Consider the following 21177-nt stretch of genomic DNA (forward strand, 5'->3'; position numbering starts at 1 on the left):
TAAGATTAAAGTTCATGTTTTGTGTTAAGAGGAAAGTCACAGGAAGCATATTTGTTTGTTTGTGATGTTTGAATGGGAAGAGCCTTAGCCACTCTGGTTGTTGTTGATCATGGTGTATAAAAGCCAGGTAGAAGAGAAACCTTATTTTCTCCCTGCTATTATTATGTAGCACAGCAAAATCAGTAGCAATATTGAATAGACTGATATATATTCTGTTTAAATCTGTTAAAATTCAGGAACATATAATAACAGGAACCTATGTGGGGTGGCATCCTTATTGCTATTATGGATAACAGCTGTTAACAGAAAGAGAAACTGGTCAGGAGTGAGGTACAGTACTATCTAGAGGTGTGACAGAGAAAGCTCCCAATATTCAGTTATGAGATTATAGACAGGTCAAGGCACAAATCATGGAATCGCTACTCAGACAAATCTCCTTTTGAAGTCCAGCAGCCTTACTTTGCGTGGAAGGCAATGTGACTTTGGTGTGTGCAAAGAATGTAGGACTGGACCAAAGGTATCCCAAAATGTTAGCAGAGCAGCTGCAAAAAAAAAAAAAAAAAATTCAGAGAATAAACAGCAAAATGGTAAATGATTCATTATTCAGGGAAGGAGGGAAGAACCAATGGGACTTCACAGTGTGAGTAGGTGTGTCGCCTGGGGTGTTTGTCCTCAGAACTTGGGAGACATGTTTGCAAAAGCCACAGGGTAGGCTGTTCTCTCTGAGGTGATCTCATAGCTACTGCACATCCCAGGTGCTTACACACCTCCCTCTCCACTTCTCATTCCCCTTGAACCAGCCTTTTCTTCATCTCCTATTTTCCCAGCAGACATGTCTAGCCTGGAGGACATTTGTGGGGGGCTTCCACTACATCCCCTGCCAGAAAACAGAGGGCGAAAGAAAGGAGTACCTCATGCACCTGTGAGAACCCCCAACCTCACCGCTCAGGAAGAAAAGGTAACATGGGGTTTGCGAGACCAAGCTTCCCTTCCCACCAGATACCAGCCATCCAAAGCAGCAGGGCTTCTGCCTCAAATGCTCCGCAGGGTTTGGCAGCCAAAGTACAAGGCCACTAAATAAGTTTCCTTGTGGCTTTAATATCACGGAGCTGTCAGCTAACGGACAATGCCGTGGGGACTTGTCTGCTTTCACCTCATTGCTTCTCCCCAAAGAAAAGCTTGAGACACGTCGGTGGGGCAGTGTGGGAGAAGCTTGCACTGCACTTTTTGGGGCAAACGGGACTTTAGGCTCTGTAGCTGTCAATCTAGCACTTTTCACTGGACATTTTATGAGCATCCCCTTTAAAAAAAAAAAATCCCTCGTGTATGTGTACAAGGCTTAGCCCACAAAATTGATCAACACAAAGTATGGAAGCTCAACACCTGTTTACTAACCATCCGCATACATTCCATTTTGGTTTTGCATTTTAAGATGTTACAGGGAGAAATATATTTAAAAGCCTAATCAGAAACGTCCTGGTGTCCTCTGCTGAGGCACAGACTTCTCGGGTTTGGGTTAATGATTTGTTCTTGGTTGTGCAATTCTATCTCTTTTTTTTGTTTGACTAGGTAGCTTGCACTGTTAGGTAATCGTTAGGCTCAATCCTTATTAGAGATTTTTAAAATTTTAACAGTTAAAAGGTTACATTAAAACAAAAGTCAACAGGGGTTTTGCGTGTTCAAGGGCAGCAAGTGGGTTCCTTAATGGTCTGAAAGGCCATCTTTCATCAGATAATAATAGCAATAATAATATAACATTGTACTCTTCCCCCCCCCCCCCATGCTAGACACACAGGGACACATTCACAACTGATGAAAGTAGGCACAACTCCATAGACTCCTTTGGTGTTACAACCTGCTTATGTGAGTGTTGAATTTGCACTTGAGGTCAGATTCTTTCTGTCCATTTCCACAAGCAAGGAGGAACCAAAATAGTTAAAAACCAGCTAGGGTGGAGGTGTGTATCTGGGGAGACCCAGATCTCAGATCTCTCCCTCGGTCCTTGGGACTCTATGGAAGCCCCACTTCTAAGGATTGAGACACCAGGGGTATTTGGAACAAAAAGAGAACAGCCATGAGAGATCTAATTAGGAATTAATGCTGCTTTGAGCAACATTAGTTACTGAGGAATGCTCTCCTCGGCTATTACAGCACAGCCATGGGATGGAGGTGGGGGAATTAATGGCTCCGTGGCTCTTGAAGGAGCCATGCTGCCAGGAGGGGAGATCAGTGGAGCTGCTGTGAAGAAGCATATGGTCTCCATAGATGTTCCGAGATCTCTATGGACCTACAGATATTCACCTTTTAGCAGGCCAACCCCTCCCCACCACCTCCCATCATGGAGAGATCCTCACCCTTGTTCTCTTATGAGGCAGGAACTCTATGAATGGAAACTAGTACAGTTTCCTGCCTGCCATAACAGCACAAGGAAGATAATATGGATCATGGGCTCCACATTATTTCCTCAGGTCAAGTATTTTCTGGGAACAAACCCCCGTGGAAATTGGTTTAGTCCCAATCTGGTTTCCAGCATCCTACCCTATTCTCTCCCCTCCTTATCAATAACAGTTAATAACAGAGGCAAAGAGTCCTGTGGCACCTTATAGACTAACAGATGTAACGGAGCATAAGCTTTTGTGGGTGAATACCCACTTCATCGGATGCATGTCGTGGAAATTTCCAGACGCAGGGATAAATATTCAAGCAAGAGTCAGGCTAGGGATAACGAGGTTAGTTCAATCAGGGAGGATGAGGCCCTCTTCTAGCGATTGAACTAACCTCGTTATCCCTAGCCTGATTCTTGCTTGCATATTTATACCTGCCTCTGGAAATTTCCACGACATGCATCCGGCGAAGTGGGTATTCACCCACGAAAGCTTATGCTCCGATACGTCTGTTAGTCTATAAGGTGCCACAGGACTCTTTGCCACTTTTGCAGATCCAGACTAACACGGCTACCCCTCTGATAGTTAATAAAAGGTCAGGCTGGTTGTGAATCTTTTATTGGCCTGTTAAAGATTTAAAAGCTTCCTTTCTGATTTATTTGGCTTTTAATCCTCCACCTTTAAACTCCTAACAGGTTTAGAGTCTCAGCTGGTATTTATTTGATACCTGAAAGCCCAAATCCCTTCCATGCTTAACAAATATAGTCTTTCTACAGGTGGTTTCAAAACCTTGAGACAGGATTTCAGCCTTTATCAGTGATGTGTAGTGCTGGGACTATCTGGAGATTTTTCTTTGTGTGCAATGATACATTTATTTTCTAATAAAAATAGCTAATGAGCAAAGGAAAAAAGTAGTCCAGCGACTCAGCTGGTATGGAGTCAATGGAGCTATACTGACTTACACTTGCTGAGGATGTTTATCCCTTGGGGCTAAGTTTTTCTGTATTTGCAATAATAATTCTAAGCCATTGCAATGTTTGTTTTCGTGTGCCTCTGTTTCTGGTAATAATATAAAGCCTTTAAGTGAGATTTAGAAAAAGCCATGTGCCTTGGGGCTTGCTGACGAGATATTCAATTCTCCCTCCCTTACAATATTTAATCTCCTTCAATAAACCAAACCATTTCTGAGGACCTATTTTGTTTATAAGTTTCCTGAGCTCACTTGCTTCCACTTTCATGGCCGAGCGCTTGAAACAGCCATATCCTCTCTCTTTCCCTCCCCATCTCAGAAAGCTCAAGCTTTCTGCTCTTCAGCTTCCATCTGTCAAGCTAAACATTCTGCAGACAGAAAGCTTTGATTGGAGTATCTTTGCTAGTAGTTATAATGTAATAGGCATGGGTCAAGAATTTCAAAAATAGGAGCTTGAAGTGGCCTCTTTTGCGAAATTGCTGAGCCCCCCAGCAGCTCCCTTTGACCTTGGTGGAGAAGTGGGAGGACATTTGACCTCAGTGGGAACTTCTGGTTGATTAGCATTTCTGAAAATCAGGCCACTGAGTTAGAAATCCACATATGGAAGGAGGAGTCTAACTCTAGGGTTCTGCTTTTGAAAATCTTAGCCATAAAGAACACAGCTGGACTTTCAGAGCCCATGTGGAGTTAACAACAATGGCCAATCAGAAAGATCCACTTTTACTTCTAAACTGAGGTCATCTGTATTGGATGCTATTGAGAGAGAATAACACATGAAACCCACAATCTCATTTTTACAATCACTTTTCAGAGAATAATCCCTCTATAAATGCCTTATAAACACCAAATCCAAGAAGATAAATGGGAGGGAAAAAAAAGTTAATCTCATTGTTAAAGAACAGAACAAGGAACCAAGAAATCAATGTGACTTTGGGTGTCACTTCTCTGGGCTTCAGTTTCCCATCAGTAAAATGTGATAGTGACCTACCTCCCAAGGAGGTTGTAAGGCAAGAAAAACAACCTGCTAGTGGAGTGCTTCAAAATGAGAGCAAAATATTAGTCATGATCCACCATGCATGTCTAAGAAGGAAACTTTGTGTCAAGTTCTTATATTGTACTTAGGTGACCAGCTTGAAATACTCTCAGCAAATAATTAGTTCAAGGTGGGGTTTTCAAAAAAAGTCTAAGTGACTTAGCAGCGTAAGTCCTATTGACTTTCATGTACACTTTCAGTGAGATCAAAGTCTGATTTTCACAGGTGTTGAGCACTTGCAGCATGAGATGAAGTCAATAGGAGTCGTAAGTACCAAGCATCTCTGAAAATCATCCTCTTCATCTTTTTCTCTGCTTGCAGAATAATCACAGGGAAATTTTGATTTCCAGAAATGCATTTATTATAGATGAAATTCACTCGTGTGCTAAGGTCCAGCACAAGGCTCCATATTTTGATGACATAGTGGGATTTAAGTGATGTAGAGGGCAGGAACATACAGAATTCAAGATATGCTGCTTAGTTGTGATTGGTCACATAAGTCACATGGTATTGCTTATCTTCCCTGATTGGACACACATACAAGCGCTTTTGGTGTCAATACTTTCATCTGAGAATTCACTTTGGTTTCTGCAAATACAAGCACATGCAACTTTGGAATTCGTTTGCATGAATGTTTGTATTACAAAACTCAATCACTTGGATGCTTTTGGAAAGGGAACACAAATAGGGCATAAGGTCAGCCAAAAAAAGCCAAGCAGATAGTCACAAAAATTTTTTCACATCATTTGCCCAGCTCTAGTATTTACTTACATGTTAAACTGTTTGAATTTGCCAAGCTGTATTTGTAGATTAGGTAAAAATATCCCTAGCAATCCTATTAGACTACAAATAATGCAGGATATTTATTGAATAACTCTAGCCAGGTTAGAAAAATAACATTTTCATTCCTCCAGCACTTGATAGTCAACATAGAACACAGCCATAATTCCAAATGTTGCAATATTTTCCCTTTTCCTGTTACACATTTCCCCCCTGGCCACACACACACACATAGAATTTTATCCCAGATAATTGTATTTTATTTTTAAGAGTGTGTGGGGCATTTCTCTTATTTGAAATTCTCCAAAGCTAAATTGTTGTAGTTATGGCTGATTGCAGCTGTTATGTCAACGAACAAAAACACCCAACCATACCATATATTAATTATAGCTGGGATTTTTGTGTTAGCTAGTAACATGCTCTTGAAAAACAACTGCTTATCTCGGTGCTGGAGGGGTAGTTAAATTTGAAAAAATAATTTGCATTTTCTACATCCAGTGAATGGAATTTTTTTCTCTTTTCTTACTGTCGATAAAATGGCAAATTCCAGCCCCTGGATTTTATTGGCCACATTCTTAGCTGGTGTAAATGGTCATAGCTCTGTTGACCTCAAAGAGGATCTGACCCTACGTGCTCAAAAGCAAGCATACCTATGCCAGGAACATTTTCTTACATAGTCATCGTCTTGTCTTTTCTGGCAGCCCTTGTGGATGCTAGTTCTCACTGAAGCCTGAGGGAGTTTTGTGTGTGGAAGGCTTGCAGGCGCAAGTGGTGAGCTAGCTGGAGAGTTCTAAACCATAAAGAGCAAACCATGGCCCACTGAAGTCAACTAGATTTGCCACTGGGCCAAGGCTTGGGTTTTGTATGGCTTTTAAGGGTTTTTGCCAAAGTGTCTTGTCTCCCCAGAACAATTACTCTGCTGAGAATAAATAGGTTGAGTCTGTGGGTTTTCACCGTTCTCTGTTCTAAGCGCCATTATTCCCATATTGCACTACTCCAGTTCGCATTCTCTATAAATTATCTGCATCCATGACTCCCTCATGCAGCCACTAGAGGGTGCTGCAAGTGCAGGGTATATGTGCTGTATTCTCCCCTCTCCAAAACAAGAGTCTCCCCCATGGTGAGATGTTGTGATCTCATCAGATCTTAAAGCAACCTATATCTCCACTCCCTACAAATCACCCAAATGAAGCTATTAAGTTAAATATGGTTTGAGACTATCTTCAGCGGAAAGCAGCTTGGATAGTGCTGCCATTTATAATGCAAGTGGAAAATCTTTTTCGTGACCTTTGTGTGCAATTAGCCTTTTAAAGGTTGTAAAATCTTTGGCCTCATTATGGCTCTAATAGACCAGAATGTGGAATACATATTGGCTACACGATTTAACAAAATGTTACATAAAGATAATAGCATATGCGTATCACCTTTCATCTCAAAAGATACCAATGTGCTTTGCAAACTATGGGCAACATCTCTGCAGGCAGAGGGAATACAGTGCCTTAGCACAGCTTCCAGAGTTTGATTCCATGTGCAAGAATCAGTTTAATATGAAAATACACCCACCACTGTAGAAAATTGTAGCAAATGCATAATAATGCATAGCAACACACTCTGCAATAGCTTGGGACGAAAAGTGATGAGAATACTTATCCAACTGGAACTTAGGCAGGAAGACTCTTAGGCAAGCAGCATGTAATGTGAATTTGCCCCGACACAGGGGAGAAAACCCTACTCTTATGGAACGTGCCATGAGATCTTCAACGCCCACCAGAGCCCAGGACCTCATTGTTGTCATTTCTGAACAATAGCTCCTTTGGCAGCACAGCGCCCCCTAGCACAACAATGGAGATTGGTTCAGTACTGATTTACAGGAAAGAACACTACTTATGTCCAAAGCCACCTCCTGCAATTCCTGTTGTTTCGGGCTAGATGTGCTGAACAACTGAAAATAAAATAACTCCACCAAAATATAACTTTAAATAACCTTATCAATTCATAATTTGATTTTCTCACTGATGGAACAGTAATAAATATCTGATAAGTATCAAAAAGAGTATGTGTGATTTGCCTAAAATCCCACCCACCTGTGATTATTTTGGAGTTTAAAATTTCACATAAAACATACAAAATGTTGTATGATTTCTCTCACTCACGTACATTTAGGTTTATTCAAATGTTGGACGAAATGGCTTTATTCATTCCAACAATTGATTTTCCAGTAATTTCAAAATGCTGCATGTTTTACACATTTTATATGTTTTCCTTTCCTGAAAAATAGTCTTATTTTTTCACATTTTTGTTCAAAAACTGGTCCATTTTTAATTGAAATTGGTCCTGGTTTTGCCTAAATAATATGCATACCTTAGCGAGGCTTTCTGTGAAAATTAGTCCATTTTCCAGTTTGTAAGGAATGTGAAAAACCTTGAATTTACATTTCATTATGAGGATTTCACAAACATCTAGTGGTTACTTTTAATGGGAAAGATCCTACAAGAATCCACTATCAAGTAGGTATCCTGCTATGAGTATACTCTGAGTGAAATTTATCTTTATGCAGAGAGCCCGAACAAGACCTATGCATCACTTAAATCCCATTAAAGTCCTATTTTGAGCAAGCCTTCTGCATATAATTTTGCGCATAACAAATTGAAACTGCCTCATGTCTACTGGATTTTTACTCCCTCTGTGGGATTGTTCCTAAAAATTCCACCATCATAACTTGACTTACAGAAGCAAAGAACAAAGATAAAGAAAATGTGAACATTTTCTTCTGTATAGGGTTAGAAATGATGGGCAAACATCTTTAGAAATAACTAGGTACACAAGTATTTATGGCTAATCTTTACTTAATTTACATACCATACTTGCATTAAAATTAATGGGAATTACATATGCACATTGAAAAGATAAAAAAAAGACCAGAAATTGCACCAGACTGCGAATGGAATACTGCACATCATAGTGTTATGGTTATTTATTGAACATCTGTGCGTAGCACCCTATGTCTGAAATTTTACCAAAAGTCTGAAGACATGGTTGCTGCCTTCGAGTTGAGCTGAAGTTTGTTCTACTCCCTATTGTTGGGTTTGTTTAATAAACATCTTAGAGGCTCAGATTGTCTAGCCCAATCTAGTCCCTTTGTGCCACTCCGGAGGTGCAAAGGGGCCATAAACTGGCTGCATCCCCACAGTTAAGGCTTCCCCTGGCCTCTGGGAGCCCTCAACTTGTTTAGAGATAGCAAAGCTGTGTCCTGTACCACTGCCTTCCTGGCTGAGTGTAGTGGGATGCTGGGGGCAGGAAAGGAGTGGCCAGAACCCTACTGCCCGGTTATCTTCAGCTGGCTCCTTTGCTGTCCTCCTCTCCCTCTACTGCTGTGGTTGATGGAGACTGGGCGTAGCAGAGAATCTGAGCCAGAGTATTTTTCTGTTGTGCAAGGATTAGGATGAAGAAATATCATCGGAACTGCTCAGCTTTCTCACTTCTTGGGTCCTTATTCTTTTAAGGGCAGTAACCTTGAATACTCTTATGATCTGGGCAGGTTTCCCATCATTTCTCATAAAAGCTCATGTTGTTATGATAACCACCCACCTCGACACCTTCATTTTACCCTTGCCCTTTTCTTTGACAGCTGGCTTTGCAAAATGCTTTGCGTTATTTCCCACCCGAAGTCCACAAAGAGCTGGCGCTGGAATTTGCAGAAGAGCTCAAGCTCTATGGCCACATATACATGTACCGATTCTGTCCAGAAATTGAGATGAGGTAAGGCTGGGAGGGCACTTTTCAGAATTGCAATCAGTTGCCACTGCCATGCTTGTTGTACTCTGGATATGAAATTCACTTCTGTGCCTAGGGCTAGCCCAAAGCCTATGCCCCAGTGAGGCCCCGCTTACACGCATCTCGAAACAGTGTCAAGACATATTAATGACCTGAATCAATCAAACAAATAAATATTGTGCCTTGTATGTAATTAGAAATCAGTAGCTTTGTTCATATTGAGCCTCAGTCATAGTTTTGGAATCCTACCCCATAAGCTGCATAACCGAGGTTCTTCATACTTCGGGCTCTATATTGCTCTCTAGCTCCACAAAATTCCCCTTGGCATTAGTGAGCATTCCACTGTCCAACCAGGGAAATATTGTGGGTGGCCACGAACTAGGCCCTCCCCTCTCTATCTCTGATTATACTGTGCTCCTTATTTAAAAGCAGGTCTACTCTGGAGACATTTACTTTGGGCTCTTAGATCATCAGTTCAAGCTCCTGGAATGGTTGTAAAACACTTGGGGTGAAATTCATCTCTGTGCAGAGAGACTGCACAAGGCCTATGCACCACTGAAGTCTGACACATGGCCACATTCAGAGGTCCTTGTAGTGTTTCACAAGCATCCGAAGTACAGTCCCAACTGTACGAGCTCTGAATAAGTCTTATATGCACTGCAGCTTGTGCTGAAGCTGAATTCGGTTGGCTGGCAAAACTCCTCGGTTATTATTGCTAGACTGTAGATTTCAATCCAGAGACTGCTGGAATGTTGAAGCCAACAATTGGTGAATCAGAGGGAGAGGTCAAATGCCCTGAGTGGCTTTGGATCCACCTATTTGAGAGACAGGCTCTCTCCTCATGCCACATAGGAGAGGCTTCAGAGCTGGATCCCCCTTGATTTAAAAGAGAGGTAGAGCATTCTCCATGAGGGGCCCTCAGCTTTGGAACCTGCTGCCTGAGCCTGATCTGAAATATACTAGACCTGTTAACATTTGGAGAGTGCTGTAAGGGGCAATACATTTACTCAAGCTTTCAGAGAGGGGCAAAGGTTTGTGGAGCAGAGCAGTTTTGTTGAGGGCCTGCTGGTGGGTTAGCTGTTGTTTCTAGTCTGATTAATTGTGTTCTAATTTGTGTCAGACAAGGTCATGTTTAATATCTTAACAGAAATCTAAATAAATAAAACAAGTAACTATAAAGCACTCAGATTTGTGCAGACAACTGTGTCTCCAAGCTCTCAGCATGAGACTGGGGACAAATTCTGCGGACTTAAACTAAGACAAACTGCACGCTAAAGACAATGGGAGTTTTGTCTGAATAGGACTGCAGGATTGGACTCTAGGTAGCACAAAGCACTGAACACTAAAAAGTTGGGGACGAACTTGCCCTGACTGGGATTGGATTAGATGGCCCACCAGATCATTTCCATCTCTAATGTCAATAATTCTTTGATTGCATCAGATACTTTTTATAGTGTGTTTATTTTTCGTTTTCCATTTTTATAACAGTTTCTTTGAATCTCAAAAATAAAAAGTCTGTTCTTTTCCACCTGGCACACTTTGTTTTCATTTGTTTATTTGTGTTTCCTATGGAATGTGGTTCAGCGTGCTTCTGTTTCATTAATATCCTTGTTCACATAGCAACATTCTTTGTGTTAGCAGATATCAAAGACTAGGGATTGTATGGTTGCTTATGAAACCAGTCCCCTGCACTGAGGCAGGACTAAGTGTTATCTAGACCATCCCTGACAGGTGTTTGTGTAAACTGTTCTTAAAAACCTCTAATAACAGAGATTCCACAACCTCCCTAAGTAATTTGTTCCAGTGCTTAACTACCATGACAGTTAGGAAATTTTTCCTAATGCCTAACCTAAATCTCTCTTGCTGCAATTTAAGCCCATTGCTTCTTGTCCTGTCCTCAGTGGATAAGGAGAACAATTTATCACTTTCCTATTTATAGCAACCTTTTACATACTTCATGTCCCCCCTCAGTCTTCTCTTCTCCAGACTAAACAAACCCATTTTTTTTTCAATTTTTTCCTCATAGGTCACGTTTTCTAGACCTTTAATCGTTTTTGTTGCTCTCTTCTGGACTTTCTCCAATTTGTTCACATCTTTCCTGAAGTGTGCTGCCCAGAACTGGACACTGCACTCTAGTTCAGGCCTTGTTAGTGCTGAGCAGAGTGGAAGAATTACTTCTTGTGTCTTGCTTACAACACTCCTGCTAATACATCCCAGCATGATGTTCGCTTTTTCTGAAAACAGTGTTACACTGTTGACTCATGTTTAGTCTGTCATCCATTATAATCCTGGATCCTTTCTGCAGTCCTCCTTCCTAGGCAGTCACTTTCCATTTGGTATTTATGCAGTTGATTGTTCCTTCCTACGTGGAGTACTTTGCATTTGTCTTTATTGAATTTCATCCTGTTTACTTCAGACCATTTCCCTAGTTTGTCCAGATCATTTGAATTCTATTCCTGTCCTCCAAAGTACTTACAATCTCTCCCAGCTTGGTATTGTTGCAGACTTTATAAGTGTACTCTCTATGCCATTGTCCAAAACACTGTTGAAGATATTGAATAGAACCAGACCCAGAACAGATCCCTAAGGGACCCCACTTGATATGCCCTTCCAGCTTGACTGTGAACCATTGGTAACTACTCTCTGAGTATGGTTTTCCAACCAGTTGTGCACCCACCTTATAGTAGGTTCATCTAGACTATATTTCCCTAGGTTGCTTACAGTATCAAAAATCTTACTAAAGACAAGATATATCACACCTACTGCTTCCTCCCTTACCCACAAAGCTTGTTACCCTGTCAAAGAAGCATATTTCATTGGTTTAGTATGATTTGTTCCTGACAAATATATGTTGACTGTTACTTATCACCTTATTATCCTCTAGGTCAGTGGTTCTCAACTCTGGTCCACCGCTTGTTCAGGGAAAGCCCCTGGCGCGCCGGGCCGGTTTGTTTACCTGCCGCGTCCACAGGTTCAGCCAATCGTGGCTCCCACTGGCCACGGTTCACTGCTCCAGGCCAATGGGGGCTGCAGAAAGTGGTGTGGGCCAAGGGACATGCTGGCCGCTCTTCCCGCAGCCCCCATTGGCCTGGAGCGGTGAACCGCGGCCAGTGGGAGCTGCGATCAGCTGAACTTGCGGACGTGGCAGGTAAACAAACCGGCCTGGCGCGCCAGGGACTTTCCCTGAACAAGCGGTGGACCAGGGTTGAGAACCACTGCTCTAGGTGCTTACAAATTGATTGTTTGATTATTTGCTCCATTCTCTTTTTGGGTAGTGAAGTTAAGATGACTGGTCTATAATGCCCTGGCTTGTCCTTATTCCCATTTTTATAGGTAGGCACTATATTTGCCCTTTTCCAGCCCTCTGGGATCTCTCCTATCCTCCATGAGTTCTCAAAGATAATGGCAAATGGCTCAGAGATCTCTTCATCCACTTCCTTAAATATTCTAGCATGTATTTTGTCAGACATCTAACTTGTCTAAGTAATTCTTAACTTGTTATTTCCCTATTTTAGACACAGATCCTATCCCATTCACACTGCTAATCTTTTTGGCGAAAACTGAAACAAAGAAGGCATTTAACGCTATGGCCATTGCTGCATTTTCTGTTATTGTCTTTCCCTCCCCATAGAGTAATGGGACTACCTTGTCCTTGGTCTTCCTCTTGCTTCTAATGTCTTGGTAAAATCTTTTCTTGTTACCCTTTATGTCCCTAACTAGTTTAATCTTGTTTTGTCCCTCGGCCTTTCTATTTTTCTCCATACATGCTTGTATTGTTCTTTTATTCACTCTTCAGTATTGACCTAGTTTCCACTTTTTATATGACTCTTTTGAGTTTCAGATCATTGAAGATCACCTGGTTAAGTCAGCGTGGTCTCTTACCGTACTTCCTATCTTTCCTACAAATTGGAATAGTTTGCTCTTGTCCCCTTAATAATGTCTCTTTAAAAAACTGATCATTCTCCTGAACTCCTTTTTTCTGTAGACTTGCTTCCCATGGGATCATACCTACCAATTCTCCTAGTTTGCTAAAGTCTGCCTTCTTAAAGTCCATTGTCTTTATTCTTCTGTTTTCCCTCCTACCATTTCTTAGAATCCTGAACTCTATCATTTCATGATCACTTTCACCCAAGCTGCCTTCCACCTAACCTCTTCCTTGCTATTTGTCAGAATCCAGTCCCGAACAGATTCTCCCCTAGTCACTTTCTCCACCTTCTGCAGTGAAAAGTTGTCTCCAATGCATTCCAAGAACTTGTTAAATAATCTGTGCCTTGCTGAATTATTTCCAAAACAGATGTCTGGGTAATTGACCACATCTATGATATCACCTCTATCTTAGTGCAAAGTGTATACAACTTTGATATATGTATCCAGTAATCTTATGTTGTAATAAATTATTTTAAAGTTACCCAGTACTTGCTATGTTATTCCCACAAACAAACGAAACCCTGTGCATTTTTTAAAAATGACTTTCCTTCTAGTTTGGCTGTGACTACAAGACATTTTCCTCTTTATCCTGCAGAATACAGGTAAACAAAAGGAAATATACCCAAGGGATGAGAACAGCTGCTAAATCTACACAATACACATTTTCAGTCTTGGGTCAGAAGTTGGTCAGCCAACGTCTGATCAATGTAACTGGCAGGTTTCATCCGAACCTTTCCAGATTAAACATCTTTCTATATGAAGCAAAAGCCCAGCCATCAAGGGTCTGTGTGCAAAAAGAAGAAAGATGGTTTAGACATGTAAAACATGCCACGTTATCTTTCCTGCCAGAATGACCTTCCAATGGCCATAACAACTTTTCTGCTTGTGGAACAGGAGGAAGCAAAACAGTGAAACCTTTTTATAATGGTTACACTTTCTAATATTATTTGATTTGGGTTAGCCCCTAGAGGCCCCAGACCTGTTGTACTGTGCCCTGTACAAGCATATAAGAAAAAACAGTCCTTGCCCGGGAAAGCTTACACTATGAGGAGATATTTAGATGTCTTAGAACAAATTGGTGGGAAGGAGAGCATAGGGTAGCAATTAGATAATTACAGTAGTTAGCCTTGAAGAATAATCTTGCTCTGAAAAGTGGCTCTGTAGAAATACCAGTGTGGGATTCTATGTACATTATGCCTCAATGATTTCTGGATCAAAAGAAAATGTGGGTGTTTTTTCCCCTAACTGCCAGCCTTGCAAACTCAACCTAGGAATGGAGAATCAAGCTGGAGTCTTTTCTTCTCAAGCATGAGCAGAAATAATAGAGGTGGTGCAGGCCAAACTATGCCACCAGTGAAACCTTTCAAGCCCCATTGTCTTGTGCGGAGTTGCACAGATATAACTGAGTGGCCCTGTAATTGGCGGAGTAAACAATTCAGGTGATGGGGCACCAGAAATATCCAGCTGTCTTTGTGCTGGTTCTTCAGGGCTCTCAGGAGTAATATGAACTTGCTTATGTCAATCAAGTTAGATCCCACTTGTGATTAATTGATTCAACAATTAATGGTAGAAAAGTGCTGAATAAAACTATTTGCAAATATTCTTGGATTAGCTCTGATCAATCTCAAATATGTTAACTCAATTTACAGAAGTCTTTTCAGGCATGGGCTGTGTTTTGTTTTATTTTTTCTTTCCTTATTAATCAATATCTGCAACTCCGGGAAGTTTGGTGGCAGTTAAATATTTCATTGCAGTTTTTTTCCTTCTCTTTACATGTGCTTAAGCAAAATCCTCCCTAATGTCTGTGTGTGTTTGTTTCAGAGCTTACCCCATAGAGGAATATCCTTGCAAAACCAAATCAGCTGCTGCAATAATGCACATGATCATGAATAATCTGGATCCCTCCGTGGCCCAGGTAATGTAACATGGAAATAAAGGGATAGAAATTATTCACAGAACAGGAGCAAATCTACAAGTAATTCCCTCCGGATATGCTCGCATATAAATGGAGTATTTTAGGACCTGTGCAAGGTTTATGCACCACTTATTCCCATTTAAACCCTCAGTATAAGGATTAAATGGGAGAGTAGTAGTGCTGCATAGACCTTGTGCTGGTCCTCTACACAAGGGTGCATTTCCTCCATAACATCTGTAGAGCTGGCTTCTATGTGTGTTAGTTAAACCGGCCATTTTCAGTATCTGCAAGAGAGTGTATGTACAGCGTGGCATGCCAAAATGATACTTTCTGTGGGACTGATCCTCCAAGGGTTCCTGAGCATCTCCTGGGGGGACTGCGGGCCAGCCACTCCCTTTGGCTTCAGTTGGGCCTGAAAGCACACTGTGTTTCTCAGGGTAGGGATCTGTGTAGGGCTTAGGCCTGCCAGTCCCATATGCTGTAATCCTAATGACTTCAGTGGGAATTATGCATGCAAGAGGCATGCAGGGTTTTTAGATGGTAAAGCTATGATTTTTATAAAGACCTTATCACCGACCACAATATTCCTCAGAGTTTTCAACTCCTGTTGGATCACTCTGAGGTTGAGATGGTGACTACTGGAGTCCCTTTAACTATTTGACCGTTTTTATTAATTAGGCTCTGATGTCATGGGAGTCTGGATTACTGGCTGGCATCTGGAGACCCAAGGTGTTCAGTTTGGCTGTGGGGAGGGGAAGGGATTTTGGTTGTTCAAATTAACAGGCCTCTGTATGTCAGTAAATATGGTAAAAGTATTGTCTCCTCCCTCAAAGAAGCCCACAGTGGAAGCCAATGAGTCAAGAAAGCACAGCAAGATGATCTCATGGAGGTTATAGCTCCCCTCTTGTGGGGAGCTGGGGGGCTGTGGAACTTGGAGGGTGATGCTTCCTTTCCCCATGGATACTGGGGATCTGCAGGCAAGAGACATCCCACCCCCACCATTCCAATCAATGTGGGCAGGAGCCATACACATAGATGGCCACCCTTTGAGTGGCAGGGCTGGCTCTCATTCCACCTAGTGGTATGGTTCCTCCTGCAGCCATACTGCTATTGGATGGGTGCTCCTGCCGCTGCCACGCCCACTTCCACGTAAAGCAATAATGTTTTTGATTTCACTTGTCTTCCTTTCCTTGTTCTTTTCGATTCATTGCTACACACACTTGTTGTGCCTTCTCTATTTAGACTGGAAGCTCCTTGGGGAAAGGACCATCTCTCACTATATATTTACAGAGCGACTAGCGCAGCGGGGCCGGACTCTGATTGGGGCTGCCAGGCACAACAAATTAATCAGGGCTCAATCCTGCTCCCATTGAAGTCATTGACTTTAATGAGAGTAGGGTTAAGCACTCAATATCTTATGTCCTCAATATATATCAAAAAGTAGATGTTAACCCTTTCTGCATCTTTGAAAGTGCAGCATGCATCTCAGAAGCAAGATCGCTCACACTGACTTTAAGGAAGCTTTTTGCATTGCCTGCCTAGTTAAAAGAATAGCAGCCAAGGATTAATTTTTGTAATTTGGCATATAGGTAACCACATTTTTGCAATAATTAATAGCCCTTATTCTAAGGGAGAGATTACAATCCACTGATTTGCTTAAATTGTCACTTTTACTATGATACTTTCTGGTTTCAAAAGTCAAGAGAATGTTGATGCAAAAAATATAACGAGTTGAATTTAACATTAAATTAATCTCTGGGATTGTTAAAGGAATCATGCAGAAATGTTGCAGGAAAGCACTAGTTTCAATATCATGAAAATGTGCCTTTTTTAGTTTCCCCAGGAGCTTGTAACTTACGGAGGAAACGGACAAGTCTTCAGCAGTTGGGCTCAGGTATGACATTGATACATTTGCAACCAGAGGTCTTGTGAAAAAGTAGATCAGATTCATATTTCACCCACCGGAACTCCATTCTGCTTAGGCAGAGTTTGTGACAAATTCTTGGCAGTCATTGTCTCGTAATATTCCAAAACATCCCGTCTGAGTAGATGAATCCTGAGTTATGAACTGTAGAGATGTACAGAGCTTTATTTAGTGAGGAGAGGACATGCTGCCAAATAGGAATGTTGTGACGACAATTGAGTATTTTAAGATAATTTCTTTTCTTTCTATCGTACATTTGCATGCGCCTCTGGTTTGTTCACATAATTTTAGAGGCAAATTAAATCTTAATATGTAATAAGGAATATTTGTTTGTTTCTACTAATTTCACACTAGTTTGATAACATGCAACTTACTAATAATGACTTAAAAAGCACAATCTTGAGTCTGTTTCCAACAATATCAAAGAACAGCTGAAGACATTTCATAATTACTAGCTGACCATTTCTTTGTCCAGTTTAGCTTCAGTTTTGGTAACATTGAATTATATCTCCTTTGATAAAGAGGTGTGGTCGAGGCTTGAGTCTAAATTCTGGGGCTGGAATGTATAATGGATCCTAAAGTCCAAATCTGAGACCTAGGGTCAAGGCCAGGTTTGCAGAACACAGAGGAAGACACGCACATTGCCCAAAAGCTCAATAATCCTGAGACATAATGTCAATTCTCCACTAATGTACAGATACTCTTCTCAGGCCATTGTCTGTGGGAGTTTGCTTTCCCAACTAGATGAGAAGATTTCAGAAGCATTAGGTATTATTCTACTCATAGAACAAGCGTCTGCATACTATATGTTGTCCCCATTCTTCCCAGTAATGGCATGCAGTACAGTGTAGTTGTCACACAAACACTTTGCAAACACTGAAATTTGCACATGAAAAAACATTTCAAGGAAATCACTGACATCAATAACATGGGTACTCGGTTACATCTTATACAAGGGCAATTTAGTCATTCAGAACCAGATTGGGTACAGTTGCTCAACAGGGATGAAGTGGAAGAACATTCAATGAGCAGCTCTCATGTGCCCCTATGGACAGCAGGGCACAAATGCAATTGCTGTGAGCACAGAAACTGCCCCCTCCATGAATCTTCTGAGGCACAAGGGTACTACAAAGGGGGCAGAGAAGTGAAAGGAGGAGTTGGGGCTATAGTCCTTCCTTGCTGCTGGTAGAGCTGGACAGGTGTGCAGACAGGAATATGCTGCATCCCCTGGAAAGGATGTAGCATCAGGCATGCACCTCCCCCTGCAGACTGGAAGATCTAGTTGGAATTCTGGCTCTAAAGTCCTCCCAGAGCTCACCTGAAGATGGTGCACGTTATTCTAAGGCTTCCTGTACCTCTCACAAACAAAAATACCCTTAAGACAGAAACGCATTGGGTCAGATGTATCCCTGCTGAAGCTTCTCTGACTTTGGTCCCTTGTTTGTTTTTCAAAAAATACATTAACTTACAGGAGTACTTGTAGCACCTTAGAGACTAACAAATTTATTAGAGCATAAGCTTTTGTGAGCTACAGCTCACTTCAAATTTGTTAGTCTCTAAGGTGCCACAAGTACTCCTTTTCTTTTTACGGATACAGACTAATATGGCTGCTACTCTGAAACCTGTCATTAACTTACAGGTAGGGGAATATGAATGATCTTGTGGTTATGGCACAGGTCTGGGAGATGGGAAACCTGGGTTTTATTCCCAGTTCTGTAACAAACTCCATGTGTGACCTTGGGCAAGTCACTTGTGCCTCAATTTCCGAGCCGATAAAATGTGGATTGTAGTCCTTACCCCCACCAGGGGCTTTTTGAGGGTAAATTGATTATAAATTACTTGTGAGACCCTGTTCCTGTTTTAGTGTGAACAGCACCTCCAGTTAAATTAGATGCATGCATGTGTCTCAGAGGCTGGTATGCCTCAGGGCAAATGTGAGACGACAAGGTGAAATGCAAGCAACACAAAATTTGATAACACTCTGTCCTTTCTCTATTTCCAGCTGTCTTGTCCAAATTAGATAGAGCTGTGAACTGCAGGAGTTTCACTGCAGAACAAACAATGCTTTTTTGTTCCTGGTTACTTAGAGTAGCAATCAGATGAATGATTGGGTTGTAATGGGAACACTTTGTTCTCTGTGTTCATGTCATGAAATCAGAGTGCTTTTTTTTTTTTTTTGCCATTGCAAAATTTATCCTGAAAGTGCTGACATCATCTGCACAGCCCCTTGCTTTTTCCAAGTAGATTACTAAAGAAAAATCCATTTCTGGTTCCAAATTTCCCTCACTTTAGCCCCACCAGCCTCAAGACTTAAAATTGTGACCTGGGCTATTCTTTTCCACCAAGAAGGCCAGGATGGGTCTTGCTTTAGAGACAGTCATTGCTGCTTGCTAATCAGCCAGAAAGATGGTGGTTGTACATAAAATATAGCAAAATGTGACTATTTTGTGTGTTTTCAGTCCATAATCACATTTTGAAAATTCACTTGAAATCATATGAACGTTCTGTGGGAAAATAATGGACTTGTGTTAACTCTGCAGCCAGTTTATAGACTAAGGGACAAATTTTGCTCTCTAGTGTACTTCCAGAGTAATTTTGCAGATGATGTTGGGAATTTTTTTTTATATATCTGAATGTGTATCAAGGACCATATTTTCTTTTATCAACATGATGAAAAGAGTTGATTTTTGTTTAGGACGAAAACTTCTTTCACCTTCTAGTGCCAATTGTAATCCAGATTTATTTCAAAGGCGAGAAGCCGTAGGAGACCTTGCAATCTTGAGATTAATGAGGTTTGTGTGTGTTTTCGTAGCTGTTATTTTAAAGAGAAATTTTTAGCATTTGGCCTTGGGAAGATTTTCAGAAAAGTGCCAGAACCAAATGGCTGATTTCAGGTTAAAATCAGGACAATTCAAAAAATGATCCATTAAGTGCTAGCAAGTCATTTCTGAGTTTTGTACTGGAGAAAAATACTGATTTTTTTGCTGTTCTTTCTGGAGCTCATTCAGAATGTTCTCACTAGTAATTTATGTGTTTGCTGTTGAGCAATGTCCTTGTAATAGACCTTATTAAAAGTAAGAATGTAGCAAAAGTTCTGGTTGATTTTCTATATATAAATACACTATGTTAGCCACACAGCTGTTATTATACTAGAAACTTAAGAGCTCTTGGAAGACAGATCATTGCAAGATAGAAAGAGATTCACTAGTTTTCCTTTGCTTTAATTTTCAGTTCTGGTTGGTGATGCACTATTTGTCTGAGATGACAGAAGAGCAAACTTTAGTGATGTACAGTGGACATCCTTTGGGCCTCTTCCCCAGCCATCGGTATGCACCTCGATTAATCATCACCAATGGCATGGTGGGTATTATCATCTCATTCTGTTTGCCTCATCTTAGGCTGTTTTTAAACTTATTCCTTATTAGATTATCATTACATGAATAAAAGAAAACGCGTAAGTCCAAATTCTGCCTCATTTATTCCAGTGCAACCCTCTCTACGTCAGTGGGGTTGCATTGGGATAATTAAGGGCAGAATTCTGCCTTCATCAGATGGCCATGTTTTTCTGTCAGAGTTAGCCTAGGGCAGATTTGAATGAGTGACCTAGAGGTGGTTTCTGTGTTCCATTGTCAGTCTTCTAAGCCATTCAGTCCTCATCTCTTCATATCTCCCTACTGTATGTTCCACTCCGTGCATCCGATGAAGTGGGTTTTAGCCCATGAAAGCTTATGCCCAAATAAATTTGTTAGTCTCTAAGGTGCCACAAGGACTCCTCGTTGTTTTTGCTGATACAGACTAACACGGCTACCACTCTGAAACCCATTTCTTCATCTGTTATTCACGTGGACAGGTAATTACCTCTGTAAGATTTGAAAGCAGGTAAGCTGCATGACAGATGAGTCACTTTTTCCATAATATTAGAACATATGGAGCCAAAGCCCCCTTCCTTACCCTTGGGATTAGTCCCATTGATGTTCATTGATTTACTACTGGCATGAGTAAGTCTAGCAGAATTTGGCCTGTGGAATAGAACCATTGCTATGTTCCAAAGCTTTATTTTTTTCTTTTTAGGTTATTCCCAACTATTCCTCCAGAGATGAATATGAGAAAATGTTTGCAATGGGAGTTACAATGTAAGATATGCTTCATTATTACTCCTGTTTCAAAGGTTTGCAGTCTTATATTAACTAAACCTGAGTCAGAGACCAGTTACCTTTTGATTAAAATTTCTAATATAGATGGACTTTAACTGTGTTCCATCACTAAAGTAAGCTCCTGATTCAGCACAGCACTTAAACACATGCTTAATTTTAAGCATAAGTGATCCCATCTGTGCTCAGCAAACGATTTAAGCACATACTTAAGTCCCATTGGAACTTAAGGTTAAACACATGTATAAGGACTCAGCTGAATCAAGGTCTAAAGCCTCAGTCATGACCAAGACATGATATTTTTGATATTTTGGGAATA

The 21177-nt window shown here is 41.0% G+C and overlaps 1 protein-coding gene across 4 annotated transcripts in view; it reads left to right on the forward strand.

The window, feature by feature from the left end:
* Positions 1 to 634: 634 nt before the first annotated feature.
* UROC1 (urocanate hydratase 1) overlaps positions 635 to 21177 on the forward strand; it is a 66444-nt gene continuing 45901 nt past the window's right edge. Inside the window, exons 1-7 of one of the 4 annotated variants that reach the window (XM_048859481.2) lie at positions 635 to 708; positions 831 to 958; positions 8796 to 8926; positions 14690 to 14783; positions 16618 to 16677; positions 19939 to 20067; positions 20779 to 20840. In XM_048859481.2, the coding sequence (XP_048715438.1) occupies positions 833 to 958; positions 8796 to 8926; positions 14690 to 14783; positions 16618 to 16677; positions 19939 to 20067; positions 20779 to 20840 (602 nt within the window). In that variant the 5' untranslated portion in view covers positions 635 to 708; positions 831 to 832. Of the gene's footprint in view, positions 959 to 8795; positions 8927 to 14689; positions 14784 to 16617; positions 16678 to 19938; positions 20068 to 20778; positions 20841 to 21177 lie in introns of all 4 variants that reach the window. The other 3 variants (XM_075130295.1, XM_048859482.2, XM_048859480.2) reach the window with 3 other exon arrangements.

The sequence above is a fragment of the Caretta caretta genome, chromosome 7, assembly GCF_965140235.1.
Source record: "Caretta caretta isolate rCarCar2 chromosome 7, rCarCar1.hap1, whole genome shotgun sequence".
Lineage (NCBI taxonomy): Eukaryota > Metazoa > Chordata > Testudines > Cheloniidae > Caretta > Caretta caretta.